Consider the following 17,934-nt stretch of genomic DNA (forward strand, 5'->3'; position numbering starts at 1 on the left):
GCGACTACAAAGACATCAGCAGTGGCTCAGTGGTAGAGCAGGGTTGTCCAATAACCGGAAGGTCGGCGGTTCGACCCTAGCTCATTGTTGTGTGTCCTTGGACAAGGCACTTTACCCGCATTGCCTCCAGTGCACTCACTGGTGTATGAATGCGTATGAATGAATCGGTGGTCGGAGGCGCACCTTGGCAGCCATGTCTTCCCCTGGGGAGCACTGGTAGCTTACCACTGCCACTGTGTGAATGTGGTGTGAAAGAATAATGCATCTCAATGTTAGCGCTTTGAGTAGAAAAGCGCAATATAAGACCAATGCAAAGTTTCTCTTTCACTCTCCCCCCGCTGCTGTGAGACGTTCACCATATAAGGAGGATAGACAGAGGATCAGACAGCTTATTGTTTCCTTTGCAGCTGACAAAGACAAGGGACGCAGAGTCGTGAGTAAGTTCACTAATTTGAAGTAATTTAAAGTTCATTGTTACATGTTAATTTGTAGAACTTGTGGTTAGTAAACGTCATTTGATGTTTTCTTATTGCGGCAGAACAGCTGATGCGGCACAAACCATAGAAACAGACAAACGTCTTAAGAGAAGGCTAATATCATTTCAATAATGAATGTATATATTGATCAAGGAGTTTGCTGGCTTTAAAATAAACTTTACAATTTTATATGGGCGGGGCGTGCGTGACGTAGTTTCTGAAAGTTAGTTAGAAAAAAATTTGATGATGAGAGACAACGATTTATTGTTAATGTGTCTTGATCACATTATTACAGTTAATGATTACATAGCCTATGTATGTGTGAGAGTGTGTGTAGGCTATTGCATGTGCAAGTCAGCACACATGTATAACATGTTTCAGTCAAAGTTATATGGGTTGGAACAAGTGTGTGCACTGTGTTTAACATTATTTTTACGAGATGGTGAATGGATGGTGAGTACAGTTAGTTATTGGAAACCACATATAGAATATATCAAAAGTAAGTAAAATCTAAAGCTATAGGCATAATCTATAGAATTAAGAACGAATTAAATAAAAAATGTCTGTTCATATTGTACTCATCATATGTCATATTGTGCCGAAATTTGGGGAAATATTGGTAAAACAATTCCTGATCCAGTAGTGAAGCTTCCAAAAAGAGCAATAAGAATCATAAACAAAGCCTCATACTGTGAACATAAGCTTTTCATGGAATCCAATACTTGAAAATTGATACCAAATACCATTTCATGAACAAAAATCTTCCTTCTAGCCTACAAGAGTTATTTAAATTCAGAGATGGGCATTATGATTTGAGAAGTTTATTTATTTTTGAGAGATGTAAAGTAAGAACTAATGTCAAGCGTAGATGTATTTCTGTTTTAGGCATAAAACTGTGGAATGAGCTTGGTGATAATTTCAAAACAAGCAGTTTTTTGTTATAGTCTAGAAAATATTTAAAATATAAGTTAATTAATGACAATATGGAAATGTCTTTGTTTGGCTGACATTTTGGGGAATTTAAGGATAGGCAAAAATAAGCTAGATGCTTCAGCCTATTCCCTTTTTGGTTTTGAGGTAAATTGCGTAATTGTACTGCATTGTATAAAACCAAAAATAAAAATTATTAATTTATTCATACTACCACATTTCTCCTTGGTGTGGTCGTACTGTTTCTTGAAGCTAAGGCTTTTGATCGACTCTTGATGTTGAAAATATTTGTTTAAATGACAGCCACGATTAAATGACTGGATGGACAGGTGGATGAATAAATATCTAATCTTGGCATAAATTTGACAGAATTTAAACAAATATCTTTTGATGTATTGAGCTACTGTATCTTCCACCAGTCTTCCACCTTAGGAGCTCTTTTAGGCCAAAGATGCTTCATGAATAACTGTTATCTAAGAAAACTCTCTGTGTGCTCATTCTGAGAATGTTCCTAGAATTCTATCAGTAAAGGCCTCAGTGTGAGGAACCTTCATGAACATGATCTATGGTTTGCACACAGTCTTGTAGCACCACATAGCAACACAAATCTGTGCAGCACCCAGAAAATTGGCAACACGTAACACTTGTTTCCACAGATCAAGACAACCAGGCTGCAGACAATACAGAGACATCACAACCTGACCGTCCAGAAGAGGAGGATAAACCTGATGACATGGATCCAAAGAGTGATCCACCTGTAAGTGCACTGTTTTTACTGCTGACCAACCAGCACAAATTCCACCACTACTACTTTGATTATGCACACATTGTTATAGTATGAAGAGATAACAAGTCCATGAGAACAAGGAAAAACTTCTTTAGCTTTACGTCTTCTTGATTGTGTGAGTCTGTAGTTCTGAATGATGAGTCCTGAGTGAAGTCTGATCTCTGATGCTGTATGAATCAAACTGCAGATACAGACTGACCTCTGATAACATGTGAACACAGGACTTGTTCATCTGCTGCATCATTAAAGCTCAGGGAGACATCACAGCTCATACTGTAAGAAGACTTGATTTAATCTGTTCTCTAACACATAATCAAACTTTGTATTGTGTCTGCACAGGCTGCAGAAAATATGGAGACATCACCATCACGTATGTTCAACAATTTACATTTGTTTGTTGTTTTCTATTTATCTTTCCTCTTGTAAGATCTGACACAGTTTGTGTTCATGTGACAGTGTTCAGTAAATGTATGTTTGCTTTGCAGGTGCTGAAGAGTTGAAGAAGAAATTTCTAAGTCTCCACAGTGATGTTTTGGATTTGCTCACTGATGTGGTGACCAGTTTACCTTCAAAGAAACCAAGAGCAGGTTATCAATATAAGGAGTTATTTACTGCCTCACATTTATCTGAACATCTTGTATTATTCATCACAAATGTCGTCTCTGTGCAGCTGAAGGGTCAAATGTCTGATTTTTTATTCAGCTACAGTTTGAGACACATTTGTACTTTCTGCCTCTGTGAGAACACAAGGTTTTAAATAATATAGTGTTTGTGATCAGAGGATGAACATGAGCCTCTGTACAGATGTCTGCAGTCGGTCATCCTCCATCTTTTTCTAAACCTGCTTGTTCTGTGCAGAATCACAGAGGAGCTGGAGTCTGTTCCAGCTGTCACAAGCTCTGAGGAGAGGCAGAGTAAAGATACCAGCAACAATATAAACACCAGATTTTGTTTGTTTGTTTGTTGAAGTTTGTTTGTGGTGCAGACTGTAAGGTCCAATGATTGTATGAAATTTGGTCCAAAGTTTGAATTTCAGTTAAGTCTTCCAGCACCACTGACATGTTCTCATCTTTTCTAATGATGGTACATGTCCATGAGTTCAAACCTCACACACATCTCCATCATTTGAAAGATTCTCAGATTACATGTTGTTCAGCACAATGTTCTTAAAATCGTTAGGTGAAAAAGTCATGCAGACCCTAAATCTAGCTTCATTCATTTAATTTATTTTTGTTCTGTTTCAAGAGGTGTTCAGTTGCATCTTTTAAATAAACAGCTGAGTTCTTATCTTTATCAAAATGAGGAGCAGCTATCTCAATGCCCCTTTAAATAGTACTCTGCTGCTCACATTGATCTAATGAATGATTAGTATGTAAACCATGGACAGTGTGGAGCATTAAAGGTTTATCTCTTCTAAAGACAAACTGAGTCAGGCTGTCCTCTTCATTCAGCCTCTCTTCAGTGGTTCAGTGTTCTGGTTGCTATGATGATTTTCAGGTAGAGGCTCATGTTCAGCTGCTCAGATGAAACTTGTGTCACACAGAAGTATAAATTTTAGCTCTGTTCATTAATGTACATGTGTTAATGAATCTGTTTCTTTGTGTCAGCTGTAATTAGAGTTGACAACAACTAGTTTAGTGACAACTAATGTGTCAACATTAATGAAATGATTGTTTTTCATTTTTGGCATCATGGATTCCCAAAGTGACGTTCTACTGTGTCGTTACTGGTGAGACTTCTGGTGCTTATAAGACCATAGTAGAAAAGGTGGAGAAAAGACAATGGACCAAAAAAATTCGGGTGGAGAGGACAGAAAGTGTGCAGGAATGTGACATCATCATTGTCTTCTGTCCAATCATATCCCGTATTGGCTCAGATGTGCAGGCAGTCAAGAAACATGCAGAAGGTAATGTACAGAGGGTCACTGAGATATGTGTGTTTTTGTCATTTCAAAAATCCCTCAGATATTTAATGTTAAATAAAGTTCTGAATGTGGGGACATCCTGAACCTCTAATCATATGGATTTAATGGAATAATATTCTGATATTTCTGTTTGTCTTTCAGTGTCTTCCAACAATAAACCAGTCATTGTGGTGCTGATGCATCACATCAGAGATGAGGAGTTTCCACCAGGAGAAAGGAAATGGTTTGATGATCGAAGGTTTGTGTTGGAGGTTCATGTTCTCTTCCATGAGACTCAGAGAGGATTACTTCAATGTGCACAAAATGACCAGGCTGTCAGTAAAATACAACAAGAGTTATTCAGACACAGTAAAACTCGAACATCTTCCAGCCTTGAAGCCACAGATTGAAATCACTTAGTAGTTTGATCTGCTGTTTCGTGGTCATGTGAGAATATGGATACATCCAGTGTGTGCACCATGAGTGTTAATAGCTAAACTCATAGTGATGGCTTCACTCTGAGCATACATACATGTGACCTGCCCCACATTGTGTTTGAAGAGGAAACAATATATTTAATCTCTGCATATATTTGGTGTACAGGTCTACACAACAGCAGAGGTCAGACTTCACTTAACAGTGAACACACATCAGATAATTTGTTAACAAAGTGAAAAACAAAAGCTAAGAATAGGAAATATTATGTAATTAAACTGGCAGCAGAGGGACACAACACAATCAAGCCACACAAACAGGAGTGAGGTGAAAACCTACATTTAACATTATACACCAACTTGTGGTTGTAAAGTTAAAGAAATAATGAATGTCTAATTGAAGATAAGTAAACTAATGAACTATATTAAACTAATTATTGTATTATTATTATATTGATACCAGCCTGTAGTGAAATTAAGCTGACAAGCTGTGTGTTATGTTTCCTGTGGTTTTGTCTTGTCCCCTGTATTATTTTGATATAGTCTCATCTCCCTTGTGTTTCCCACGTTTTACTTCCCCTGTGTTTCTGCCCTGATTGTGTCTTGTTGCCCTTGTCTATTTAGGCCTCGTGCTCGCCTAGATTTGTGCTGGATTGTCCTGTTTGTTTGTGTTACCTTGTGCGTTTCTTGTGGATTCCTATTTTCTAGTGTGCTCCTGTGTGTTTTTCCGAGACTCCCCTGGATTTACTTACCTGTTTTTAACTTCTTTTTGTGTTTCTGGATTTTGTGAAGAGGCATTAAAGCTCAGTTTTTGTTGAACATTTGTCATTTGATTTTGTTTGCAACTGGGTCCACCCTTTACTGAACATCCCTGACACTTCTTTTGTTGATTGGATGTGAGCGGATGAACTTGATTGGCTACAGTGTAATATAATGCAATCCGTTGTCATGTAATTCCTGCTTCTGTGTCATCTCTCCACCTGTGTTGTTTTTTTCAGTTTGTATGTCTGACTTGGTTTCTATACATCTTGAGGAATAACACAAAAACTGAGATCTGCTTCTAAATGCATTCACATGAATGAAGGTGCACAGAGAATAAAAAGAAGTGTTTCAATGCTCAGTTTTTCATTCATTTTGTACAAAAGTACTTAGTAAGGGCCAGACCTCTTCCATCTGCAGCCAGCTCTTCACCTGAATCTTCAGTTTTTACATGAACTAAATTTAAATGACCACATATATTTTAAACTTTGGTCATCTCAATCACCTGGAAAATCTGACGCCATCTTAGACTTATGGAGCAGAGAGCACCAATGTTCTGTTATTCTGTTAACAAGTGTTGACAATGAGGAAGTGCCAAAAGCTGCAGTTCCTCACGTGGCCACTTGGGGCTGAAATCTCCATAGAATTGCATGTTAACATGAACTTTTACAACACAAAGCTCAAAAATAGTTTTAGTTTCTACATGATTTCCAACCAGTTAATTATCAAGCATTTCTCCAAACATATTGTTCAAATTCCACCAATAAAACATAAGCTTGACCTTTGAATTCCCCTCAGGGATCAATAAAGTAGTATATATCTATCTATCTTGATGTTCTTATCTCAGGCTGTTCTCTGCACTGTTTTGATCCTCCCACCGTGAGTTGATACTTTCTCTTTCCCCTGCAGTGAGACTGCACCGACATCTTAAGAGCAAAGGTTCATTTTTCTCCAAAGTCACGTCATTACATGAAAGTTGGATGCATGTGTGAAAGCTTGTGTAACTTATACAGCAGAGAACAAACATCCTCCATTTAGTTTCAGCTCTGTTAGAGTTTCCACCCAGGTGGAAGGTGACAACAACAGTTTAAGTCTTAATTAACATTCCTGAACGTGGTGATTTATTGATCCCAATAACAGAAATGAACCACTGATCCTGTCTCACAGCAATCACCAAATCCCAAATCCCCTGTGGGGATCAATAAAGTAAAGTCCTAATCTTAATTAAATACAACAAAATGCTGCACACACGAATAAGTCAAACGCTGCACTTACAGTACCTGTGTTTTGGGTTTTAATGGTAAGACCTTTATATGTTTTATTATTTGATTTTTTATTGGTTTTATTGCATTGTTTCAAAAAAATACTGTAATGAAATTTCAATTGTCGCCTCACAAACATTGTTAAATATTACAGGATCATTGTTTGTCTTGATGCCAGTGATGACCGTTTGTATAACTGTGTTTTCCTTTGACTCCTTGATTTCCCCAGTTTATTTAGTTTCTAGTGTTTTTAGAATGTGTGCCTGTGTTTTACTTCTTCTTCATCTTGATTGGTTCAACCTGTGTCTTGTTAACCCTTGTGACTTTTCTTGTGTTTCAGTATGAAACTCATAAATTCCAGATAACAAGAGAAGGCCAGACAACACATTACCCTGTTTTCTTCAATGACATAATGGGTATGGAGGAGAACAGTGGCATTTCTCTTACAGACATCAGACTGGCCATGAGGGGACATGTCAAGGAGGGTTACACGGTACATCTGTCATTTTATTTAATCAGACAGACTTACAACACAGGACTCCATCATTCATCTAAATACAACCAGTAGTCCTTCCTCATGGAGCACAAGAGTGAGCAGCTGCTGTCCTAGGCCACACTTTATGTTAAAATGCATTTTTCACTGTTTTCCAGTTCAACCCAGATAATCCACTGTCAGACGGTAATCGTTACTACAACCCAGCACCCTCTGAAGATGACAAACTTCATGTTCTGGTTTGTGTTTTTTCTGCCAACATGCCAACAATTACACCGTGCATTCTGCATATGATGAGCAGGGTCAGAGAGACAGCCAGTGACCTGGGTAAGAGCTCTTGTCATGATGTTGTCACATTTATTTTTCTGAATGTCTTCACAATTCCAGCCTGCACTCACCAGACAAACTACAGCAGTGTTTTTTTTCTTAAACTGATCAAACAGAAAACAAAAGTTGGTTCAAGATAAGAGAAAAGACTTTAGACAAAAACTCCCCAATTGTCAATATACCATTACAGTGATATAAATAACTCCTAATATGTAAACTTTTTTTGATTCTATATTTGTGTTGGTAGTTTATCATTTTATATATAAATAGCTTCTCTTATCGTTTGCTTTCTGTATCTGCTGTTGCAAAAATGCAGTTTCCCCATTGTGGGACTAATAAAGGTATTCTTAATCTTAATCTTAATATATTTGATTGTTCAATTAGCCATTAGTCATTCTTCAGGTAATATATCCAATCTATCAAAAATTTCAAAAGCCATCATTATTTATGTCTGTGTGTCTGCAGGGATTCCTCAAGTGGCGATGATTACCAACATTGATACAGCCTGTCCTGAAACAGAAAAAGACCTGAAGAATGTGTACAAGAGCAGACACCTGCAGAAGAAGGTCAGTTACTGACATTCACAGAAACTAAATTATTTCATTTGATTATAAAAAAATATTTCAGATTCAGAGCTCTAAGCATCATTTTGTTTACATTCAGATAAAAACATTCAGCTCAGATGTAGGAATCCCAATGAACTGCATCTATCCAGTGAAGAACTACAGCCATGAGATCAACCTGAACGATGACGTGGACACTCTGATCCTGAGTGCTCTGAAAAACATGATCAACTTTGGAGACGACTTTGTTAAGAAAAAAACAAATGTATAAACAAACTGTATAACTTGCACACAAGAAATAAATGCAGGAAGTGTGGATGAGGGAAAGCTCTGTATTTGAAAATCAGCTTGTGTCTGTAGGTGAGATCTGTATGTTATTTCTTTCTCTTTATGTTGTTCATGCACGTCACATGCTTAAATAAGATAAGATACAAATCATCAAGTTAGAGTTGAAATATGTTTTGAATTTTAATGCAATCGGCCATTTGTTTATCTTTACGGGTGGAGCTGAAATTATCTCAGTCAGGTGTGTCTGTGTTATCAGTTGGGTTGAAAGGCTGTGTCGGTTCCATGCATAAAGAGTTTTTTTGTCAGTGTGATTGTTTTTTTCTGTGATGAACTTTAGAGATGGCTATACTGTGATACAGAAGAATAAATGCATGTTTGAGTCTTCTTTCTGTCCTGTGAGTTGCCACAGAGCTATGAAAACAATGGGTTTGGGTCCTACCACTTGACCCAAAAATTGTGCATCAATGTGACAACCAGACTTTCAGCTTTATGCTGTAAAAGTTGTAGCAACATGTAGGGTCATGTAGCCTAGATATTAACAGTATAATAGGAAGATATATAATATTGAACAATAAAATATCAAACACTTCCACCTGATCACACCTTTGAAGTGCTACACTGATGTTGACTGATGTTACACTGATCTCAGGATCTGTTATTATTAACGACCCACTGATAATGCTCATTTAGAAGCTGGCCTATTCTTGGTAGTGTTTTTTTGTTGTCCCCTGAGAAGTATACAAACTAAATCAGACACAAGTCTGGAAAAAAACACAGAGATGATACAGGCAAACAGTACATGACAATGAATTACACTACACATTGTCCAGACTAGACAGGAATCTAGAATCATAGCTTTAGCCAGTTGTGTTGTTTTAAGCTCTTGATTTAATATGACCTGATTAAATGGGATTCTTAACAGACATTTAATTCCATTACATTATGCTGCAGAAAATCACATGTATGGTGCAGCAGTCAGCAACGTATGTGTTCTGTGTTCAGAGTAAAACTCTGCAGCAGAATGCACTTTAACATATCCACACATTAAACACAACCATTGACACCTTATCAAGGAATGGCCGAGTACCAAACGACCAAGAGATTTCAATTCCTGGGTGGATAACACTACAGAAACACAACCACCATCCCAACCACAACAACAACAGAAGACACTAAAATGTATATAGTCCAAGCATATTTGCTGTGTCTGTGTAACTTTTCTCGTATTTCTCTGACAGAATGATTATTTAGTGCACATTGCAGTAATCCTCTCTGAGTCTCATGGATGAGAACAGGAGCCTCCAACACAAATCTTGGATCTTCAAACCATTTCCTTCCTCTGAGTACATACTCCTCATCTATGGTGTGATGCATCAGCACCACAATGGCTGGTTTATTGTTGGATGACACTGAAAGGCCAGAGAGACAATTGTATAATATTCTCAAAGAGGAACATACAGCTGCAAACATAAGCCCATTTAAACTCCAGATTACTCTCTCAGCTCATCCCCACATTCATCACTTCATTTAACATTAAATATCTGAGGAATGACTTTGAAATGTCTAAAACAAATGCAAATGTATCTATATGAGTCTCTCTCCATTACCTGTGGGATGTCTCTTGACTGCTTCCACATCAGAGCCAGCACGGGATATGATTGGACAGAAGACGACGATGACGTCACAGTCCGCCAGGGATGATGTCTGCACCCATGTACATATTCCCTTTAATTTATCCAGTATGGTCTTATGAGCACCGAGTGTCTCACCCGTAACAACAGGGTGAATCTTAACTATTTGCAGACACATCACAACTGACAATGGCCCCAACAGGTCGGTCACTGTGAAATGATTAAGAATAGTTAGTGTTCATCAAAGATCAAAGATTCACTGCACATTAGCAGCAGACTCACCTCTTCAGTTTAACTCTACAGGAGTGGATGCTGTTTCTTCTAATGGGAGACACAGTTCAGATTCATTAACACAAACATTTGTTGTCTTCTGCACAGACCTCTGTATAAACCTCACATCACAGTTTGTCTTTTAAAGAAATGTAATGGTTCATGTCCACACAATGCAATGTGGTTGGGTGATCCATCTTATTTGCATAGAGTTGAGGACTTATTGAGATAAGGCTAATTCTATTATTTTTGATAGACGATATATATGCAGAAATATAATATATATATATATATATATATATATATATATATATATATATATATATATATATATATATATATATATGTATGTAATTATATATATATATATATATATATATATATATATATATATATATATATATATATATATATATATATATATATATATATATATATATGTATATATATATATATATATATATATTAAGAATACCTTTATTAGTCCCACAATGGGGAAACTGCAAAAGCGAAAGCAAAAAAAAGAGAAGCTATTTATATATAAAATGATAAACTACCAACACAAATATAGAATCAAAAAAGTTTACATATTAGGAGTTATTTATATCACTGTAATGGTATATTGACAATTGGGGAGTTTTTGTCTAAAGTCTTTTCTCTTATCTTGAACCAACTTTTGTTTTCTGTTTGATCAGTTTAAGAAAAAAAACACTGCTGTAGTTTGTCTGGTGAGTGCAGGCTGGAATTGTGAAGACATTCAGAAAAATAAATGTGACAACATCATGACAAGAGCTCTTACCCAGGTCACTGGCTGTCTGTCTGACCCTGCTCATCATATGCAGAATGGACGGTGTAATTGTTGGCATGTTGGCAGAAAAAACACAAACCAGAACATGAAGTTTGTCATCTTCAGAGGGTGCTGGGTTGTAGTAACGATTACCGTCTGACAGTGGATTATCTGGGTTGAACTGGAAAACAGTGAAAAATGCATTTTAACATAAAGTGTGGCCTAGGACAGCAGCTGCTCACTCTTGTGCTCCATGAGGAAGGACTACTGGTTGTATTTAGATGAATGATGGAGTCCTGTGTTGTAAGTCTGTCTGATTAAATAAAATGACAGATGTACCGTGTAACCCTCCTTGACATGTCCCCTCATGGCCAGTCTGATGTCTGTAAGAGAAATGCCACTGTTCTCCTCCATACCCATTATGTCATTGAAGAAAACAGGGTAATGTGTTGTCTGGCCTTCTCTTGTTATCTGGAATTTATGAGTTTCATACTGAAACACAAGAAAAGTCACAAGGGTTAACAAGACACAGGTTGAACCAATCAAGATGAAGAAGAAGTAAAACACAGGCACACATTCTAAAAACACTAGAAACTAAATAAACTGGGGAAATCAAGGAGTCAAAGGAAAACACAGTTATACAAACGGTCATCACTGGCATCAAGACAAACAATGATCCTGTAATATTTAACAATGTTTCTTGTAAGTGTGAGGCGACAATTGAAATTTCATTACAGTATTTTTTTGAAACAATGCAATAAAACCAATAAAAAATCAAATAATAAAACATATAAAGGTCTTACCATTAAAACCCAAAACACAGGTACTGTAAGTGCAGCGTTTGACTTATTCGTGTGTGCAGCATTTTGTTGTATTTAATTAAGATTAGGACTTTACTTTATTGATCCCCACAGGGGATTTGGGATTTGGTGATTGCTGTGAGACAGGATCAGTGGTTCATTTCTGTTATTGGGATCAATAAATCACCACGTTCAGGAATGTTAATTAAGACTTAAACTGTTGTTGTCACCTTCCACCTGGGTGGAAACTCTAACAGAGCTGAAACTAAATGGAGGATGTTTGTTCTCTGCTGTATAAGTTACACAAGCTTTCACACATGCATCCAACTTTCATGTAATGACGTGACTTTGGAGAAAAATGAACCTTTGCTCTTAAGATGTCGGTGCAGTCTCACTGCAGAGGAAAGAGAAAGTATCAACTCACGGTGGGAGGATCAAAACAGTGCAGAGAACAGCCTGAGATAAGAACATCAAGATAGATAGATATATACTACTTTATTGATCCCTGAGGGGAATTCAAAGGTCAAGCTTATGTTTTATTGGTGGAATTTGAACAATATGTTTGGAGAAATGCTTGATAATTAACTGGTTGGAAATCATGTAGAAACTAAAACTATTTTTGAGCTTTGTGTTGTAAAAGTTCATGTTAACATGCAATTCTATGGAGATTTCAGCCCCAAGTGGCCACGTGAGGAACTGCAGCTTTTGGCACTTCCTCATTGTCAACACTTGTTAACAGAATAACAGAACATTGGTGCTCTCTGCTCCATAAGTCTAAGATGGCGTCAGATTTTCCAGGTGATTGAGATGACCAAAGTTTAAAATATATGTGGTCATTTAAATTTAGTTCATGTAAAAACTGAAGATTCAGGTGAAGAGCTGGCTGCAGATGGAAGAGGTCTGTCCCTTACTAAGTACTTTTGTACAAAATGAATGAAAAACTGAGCATTGAAACACTTCTTTTTATTCTCTGTGCACCTTCATTCATGTGAATGCATTTAGAAGCAGATCTCAGTTTTTGTGTTATTCCTCAAGATGTATAGAAACCAAGTCAGACATACAAACACTGAAAAAACAACACAGGTGGAGAGATGACACAGAAGCAGGAATTACATGGCAACCGATTGCATTATATTACACTGTAGACAATCAAGTTCATCCGCTCACATCCAATCAACAAAAGAAGTGTCAGGGATGTTCAGTAAAAAGGTGGACCCAGCTGCAAACAAAATCAAATGACAAATGTTCAACAAAAACTGAGCTTTAATGCCTCTTCACAAAATCCAGAAACACAAAAAGAAGTTAAAAACAGGTAAGTAAATCCAGGGGAGTCTCGGAAAAACACACAGGAGCACACTAGAAAATAGGAATCCACAAGAAGCACACAAGGTAACACGAACAAACAGGACAATCCAGAACAAACAAAGGAGCACAATAGAGGCTAGGTTAGGATAGGCTTAAATAGACAAGGGCAACAAGACACAATCAGGGCAGAAACACAGGGGAAGTAAAACATGTGGGAAACACAAGGGTAGATGAGACTATATCAAAATAATACAGGGGACAAGACAAAACCACAGGAAACATAACACACAGCTTGTCAGCTTAATTTCACTACAGGCTGGTATCAATATATAATAATAATACAATAATTAGTTTAATATAGACTTAATGTAGACTATCAACTGAAATCTGAACTTTAAACTACTTAAAAGACCAAATTTCATACAATCATTGGATTTTAAGGTCTGCACCACAAACAAACTTGTAAAATCTGTTGTTTTTATTGTTGCTGGATCTTTACTCTGCCTCCCTTCAGAGCTTGTGACAGCTGGAACAGACTCCAGCTCCTCTGTGACTCTGCACAGGACAAGCAGGTTTAGAAAAAGATGGAGGATGACCGGCTGCAGACATCTGCACAGAGGCTCATGTTCATCCTCTGATCACAAACACTATGTTATTTAGAACCTTTTGCTCTCACAGAGGCAGAAAGTACAAATTTGTCTCAAACTGTAGCTGAATAATAAATCAGACATTTGACTCTTCAGCTGCACAGAGACGATATTTGTGATGAATAATACAAGATGTTCAGATAAATGTGATGCAGTAAATAACAGGATAACCTGTTTCTGGTTTCTTTGGAGGTAAACTCTTCACCACAACAGCGAGCAAATCCAAAACAGTACTGTGGAGATTTTGTCTTATCTTCAACAACTCTTCAGCACCTGCAAAGCAAACATACATTTACTGAACACTGTCACATGAACACAAACTGTGTCAGATCTTACAAGAGGAAAGATAAATAGAAAACAACAAAGAAATGTAAATAGTTGAACATACATGGAACACAGTCTTTTATTTCAGACCTCTTCAGTTCTTCCAGGATCTTCTGCCATTTGTCTTCATTCACATCCATCTGCATTTGAAACAGAAGACATGTGAACACAGAGACTAGAAGACAGGACAGTCAGTAAAGTATTTATTTGGTAATTATACTTTACTGAATGAGAGCGTTAGAGAGAACTGTCAGTGTTTGTGGATGAGGTGAGGACACAGTTGCAGGACGCAGAGCGGTTAAAATCCAAAAGGTCTTTTATTTAAAGGCCAGGAGGGCAAAACCAATACAAAACTAAAAATCACTTGTCGTGGTCAAAAAGGTAAAGTACAAAATAACTAACTGAAAATCACACTACACGTGGCAAAACTAGAAAAGCAAAAACTAGGATACTTAGCGAGGGTTCAAAAACATAACATGAACAAAGAGACTACCTTGGGCAAAGCATAGCATGGCATGGCAAGGACGAGACCGGGAACAAAACAAAGCCCACACAGACGAGACGAACTAGCAAGGACAAAGGGGAAGACACAGACTAAATACACAAGACCAGGGAAGACAACGAGACACAGGTGACACACATGAGGGCAGGGCAGGTAATCAACAAGGAGGGAAAACACAGGAAGCAAAACTCAAGACAATACACAGGGAGGACAGGACTATCAAAGTAAAACAGGAAGCACAAGACAAGGCAACTAAACACAAACCCAAGGAAACAAAACACCAGGACTACAGGAAAATAACAATAACTAAACACAGATCAACCTAAAAACCCAAAACAAGGAAAACCAAAACCATAAATAAACACCAGGTCGTGACAAGAACAACCCTCAAAAATGAATACAGGGAAACAGAACTTGGTCACAATGTGTTTGCTGACACAGCCTATAGGACTGTGTTCTTTCTTCTTTCAGTTTAAAGACACAGGGTTGTCTTTCATAAAGTTGCCCTTACTGAAGACAACAATCGTGCAAGAACTCTAAATCTTTTTCTTTATGTCTGTCTAAAGGTAACTTCTTCTTTAATGGCAGCCTGTGAGAAACTTGTTGTTTGGACTAACTACAGCATGAAACTCGTCTGTAAATTGTTTTGCAATGTGCACAGATCAGTGTCTGAGTACCAGACTCTGCAGCCTGTGAAGAGGAACTCCTTCACCTGGACAAGATTACAAGATTAGATTGTTACAGTCACAACAAGGGAAACGTACCCTGTTTTTTGTCAAATAGAAACATTTTAAAACACAATGTTGCTGCCATAAAGTCTGTCCTTTAATGAGTCTGGACTATCTATAGACATGTTGGCTGTTGTTTGTATCTCTTTGCTCCCCCTGCCAGATTAATCCTGCCAAAAAATCTTTCAGTAAAACTCATCTTGTTTTCAGACTGTTACAGGCCATTCCTTTTTTTCTGGTATTGAGGTTTTGTCTCACACCAGAAACACAGACAGAGGTTTTGTACCAGTTAAAGGACAAAGTCTTTGTTCATGTAAGCAGGGCTTCCTCCTACACTCCTACACCTCTTACACTAGGAATGTTAATTAAGACTTAAACTGTTGTTGTCACCTTCCACCTGGGTGGAAACTCTAACAGAGCTGAAACTAAATGGAGTATGTTTGTTCTCTGCTGTATAAGTTACACAAGCTTTCACACATGCATCCAACTTTCATGTAACAACATGACTTGAAGAAAAATGAACCTTTGCTCTTAAGATGTCGGTGCAGTCTCACTGCAGGGGAAAGAGAAAGTATCAACTCACGGTGGGAGGATCAAAACAGTGCAGAGAACAGCCTGAGATAAGAACATCAAGATAGATAGATATATACTACTTTATTGATCCCTGAGGGGAATTCAAAGGTCAAACTTATGTTTTATTGGTGGAATTTGAACAATATGTTTGGAGAAATGCTTGATAATTAACTGGTTGGAAATCATGTAGAAACTAAAACTATTTTTGAGCTTTGTGTTGTAAAAGTTGATGTTAACATGCAATTCTATGGAGATTTCAGCCCCAAGTGGCCACGTGAGGAACTGCAGCTTTTGGCACTTCCTCATTGTCAACACTTGTTAACAGAATAACAGAACATTGGTGCTCTCTGCTCCATAAGTCTAAGATGGCGTCAGATTTTCCAGGTGATTGAGATGACCAAAGTTTAAAATATATGTGGTCATTTAAATTTAGTTCATGTAAAAACTGAAGATTCAGGTGAAGAGCTGGCTGCAGATGGAAGAGGTCTGGCCCTTACTAAGTACTTTTGTACAAAATGAATGAAAAACTGAGCATTGAAACACTTCTTTTTATTCTCTGTGCACCTTTATTCATGTGAATGCATTTAGAAGCAGATCTCAGTTTTTGTGTTATTCCTCAAGATGTATAGAAACCAAGTCAGACATACAAACACTGAAAAAACAACACAGGTGGAGAGATAACACAGAAGCAGGAATTACATGACAACGGATTGCATTATATTACACTGTAGCCAATCAAGTTCATCCACTCACATCCAATCAACAAAAGAAGTGTCAGGGATGTTCAGTAAAGGGTGTAAAGGGTGGATATATATATATATATATATATATATATATATATATATATATATATATATATATATATATATATATATATATAAATAAATCTTCACAAACATTCTGGCAGTTTTGTACAGACATGTTTGTTACTCTCACACATAGAAACAATAGATTGCATTACATGATTGTTTCTAACCGGACGTGACTGCGTGGGTGTTTGCATAATATTATTTATTATTGGAATAGTATTGGAATTAAAGTAAGACGTTAACAACGTTCATGTCACATCAGCATCAGGCTGGTAATGCAAAAAATTACAAATTTACAATAAAAACAATAAAATTCTAAATTGACGAGGAATTAGAATGATTTTATTTAAGTCTGTTTCGATCAGGTAAAGTTTAATAAAGCTTTGAGGTGACACTCACCGACGAACTGATCAGCTGCGCTCGCTTTATGTGACTGTGTCTCTTATATGATCTCATGTCTTTTCTATTCACAGTTTCACTTTCATCGCGTGACTTAGAAATTGTTTGGTTATCGATTTTGCGCGATAAAGGAGGGACTTTGTCCCTCCCTTCCTTTAACTGGTACAAAACCTCTGTCTGTGTTTCAGGTGTGAGACAAAACCTTAATACCAGAAAAAAGGAATGGCCTGTAATAGTCTGAAAACAAGATGAGTTTTACTGAAAGATTTTTTGGCAGGATTAATCTGGCAGGGGGAGCAAAGAGATACAAACAACAGCCAACTTGTCTATAGATAGTCCAGACTCATTAAAAGACAGACTTTATGGCAGCAACATTGTGTTTTAAAATGATTCTATTTGACAAAAAACAGGGTACGTTTCCCTTGTTGTGACTGTAACAATCTAATCTTGTAATCTTGTCCAGGTGAAGGAGTTCCTCTTCACAGGCTGCAGAGTCTGGTACTCAGACACTGATCTGTACATATTGCAAAACAATTTACAGACGAGTTTCATGCTGTGGTTAGTCCAAACAACAAGTTTCTCACAGTCAGGCTGCCATCAAAGTAGAAGAAGATAGTTTTACACAGATATAGAGAAAAAGATTTAGAGTTCCTGCACGATTGTTGTCTTCAGTAAAGGCAACTTTATGGAAGACAACCCTGTGTCTTTAAACTGAAAGAAGAAAGAACACAGTCCTATAGGCTGTGTCAGCAAACACATTGTCACCAAGTTCTGTTTCCCTGTATTCATTTTTGATTGTTGTTCTCTCTCTAACGCTCTCCTTCAGTAAAGTATAATTACCAAATAAATACTTTACTGACTGTGCTGTCTTCTAGTCTCTGTGTTCACATGTCTTCTGTTTCAAATGCAGATGGATGTGAATGAAGACCAATGGCAG

At 37.3% G+C, this 17,934-nt stretch overlaps 2 protein-coding genes and 1 long non-coding RNA gene across 3 annotated transcripts in view; 1 reads left to right on the top strand and 2 right to left on the bottom strand.

The window, feature by feature from the left end:
• The window catches only part of LOC114426624 (uncharacterized protein DDB_G0283697-like), a 403,048-nt gene that overhangs the window by 17,212 nt on the left and 367,902 nt on the right, over positions 1-17,934 (bottom strand). The window lies entirely within an intron of this gene.
• Positions 6,952-13,589, top strand: LOC114426667 (interferon-induced protein 44-like). The gene is made up of 4 exons (XM_028394211.1): positions 6,952-7,371; positions 7,837-7,937; positions 8,035-8,464; positions 13,579-13,589. Exons 1-3 carry the CDS (start codon positions 7,305-7,307, stop codon positions 8,203-8,205), a joined length of 339 nt encoding a protein of 112 aa, XP_028250012.1. The 5' UTR covers positions 6,952-7,304; the 3' UTR covers positions 8,206-8,464; positions 13,579-13,589.
• LOC114426675 (uncharacterized) lies at positions 9,485-17,056 on the bottom strand. The gene is made up of 4 exons (XR_003669373.1): positions 16,998-17,056; positions 10,136-10,174; positions 9,830-10,063; positions 9,485-9,631 (listed from the first exon to the last, which is right to left on the bottom strand). It is a non-coding gene; the product is annotated as an uncharacterized LOC114426675 (long non-coding RNA).

This window comes from Parambassis ranga, chromosome 21, assembly GCF_900634625.1.
Source record: "Parambassis ranga chromosome 21, fParRan2.1, whole genome shotgun sequence".
Classification (NCBI taxonomy): domain Eukaryota; kingdom Metazoa; phylum Chordata; class Actinopteri; family Ambassidae; genus Parambassis; species Parambassis ranga.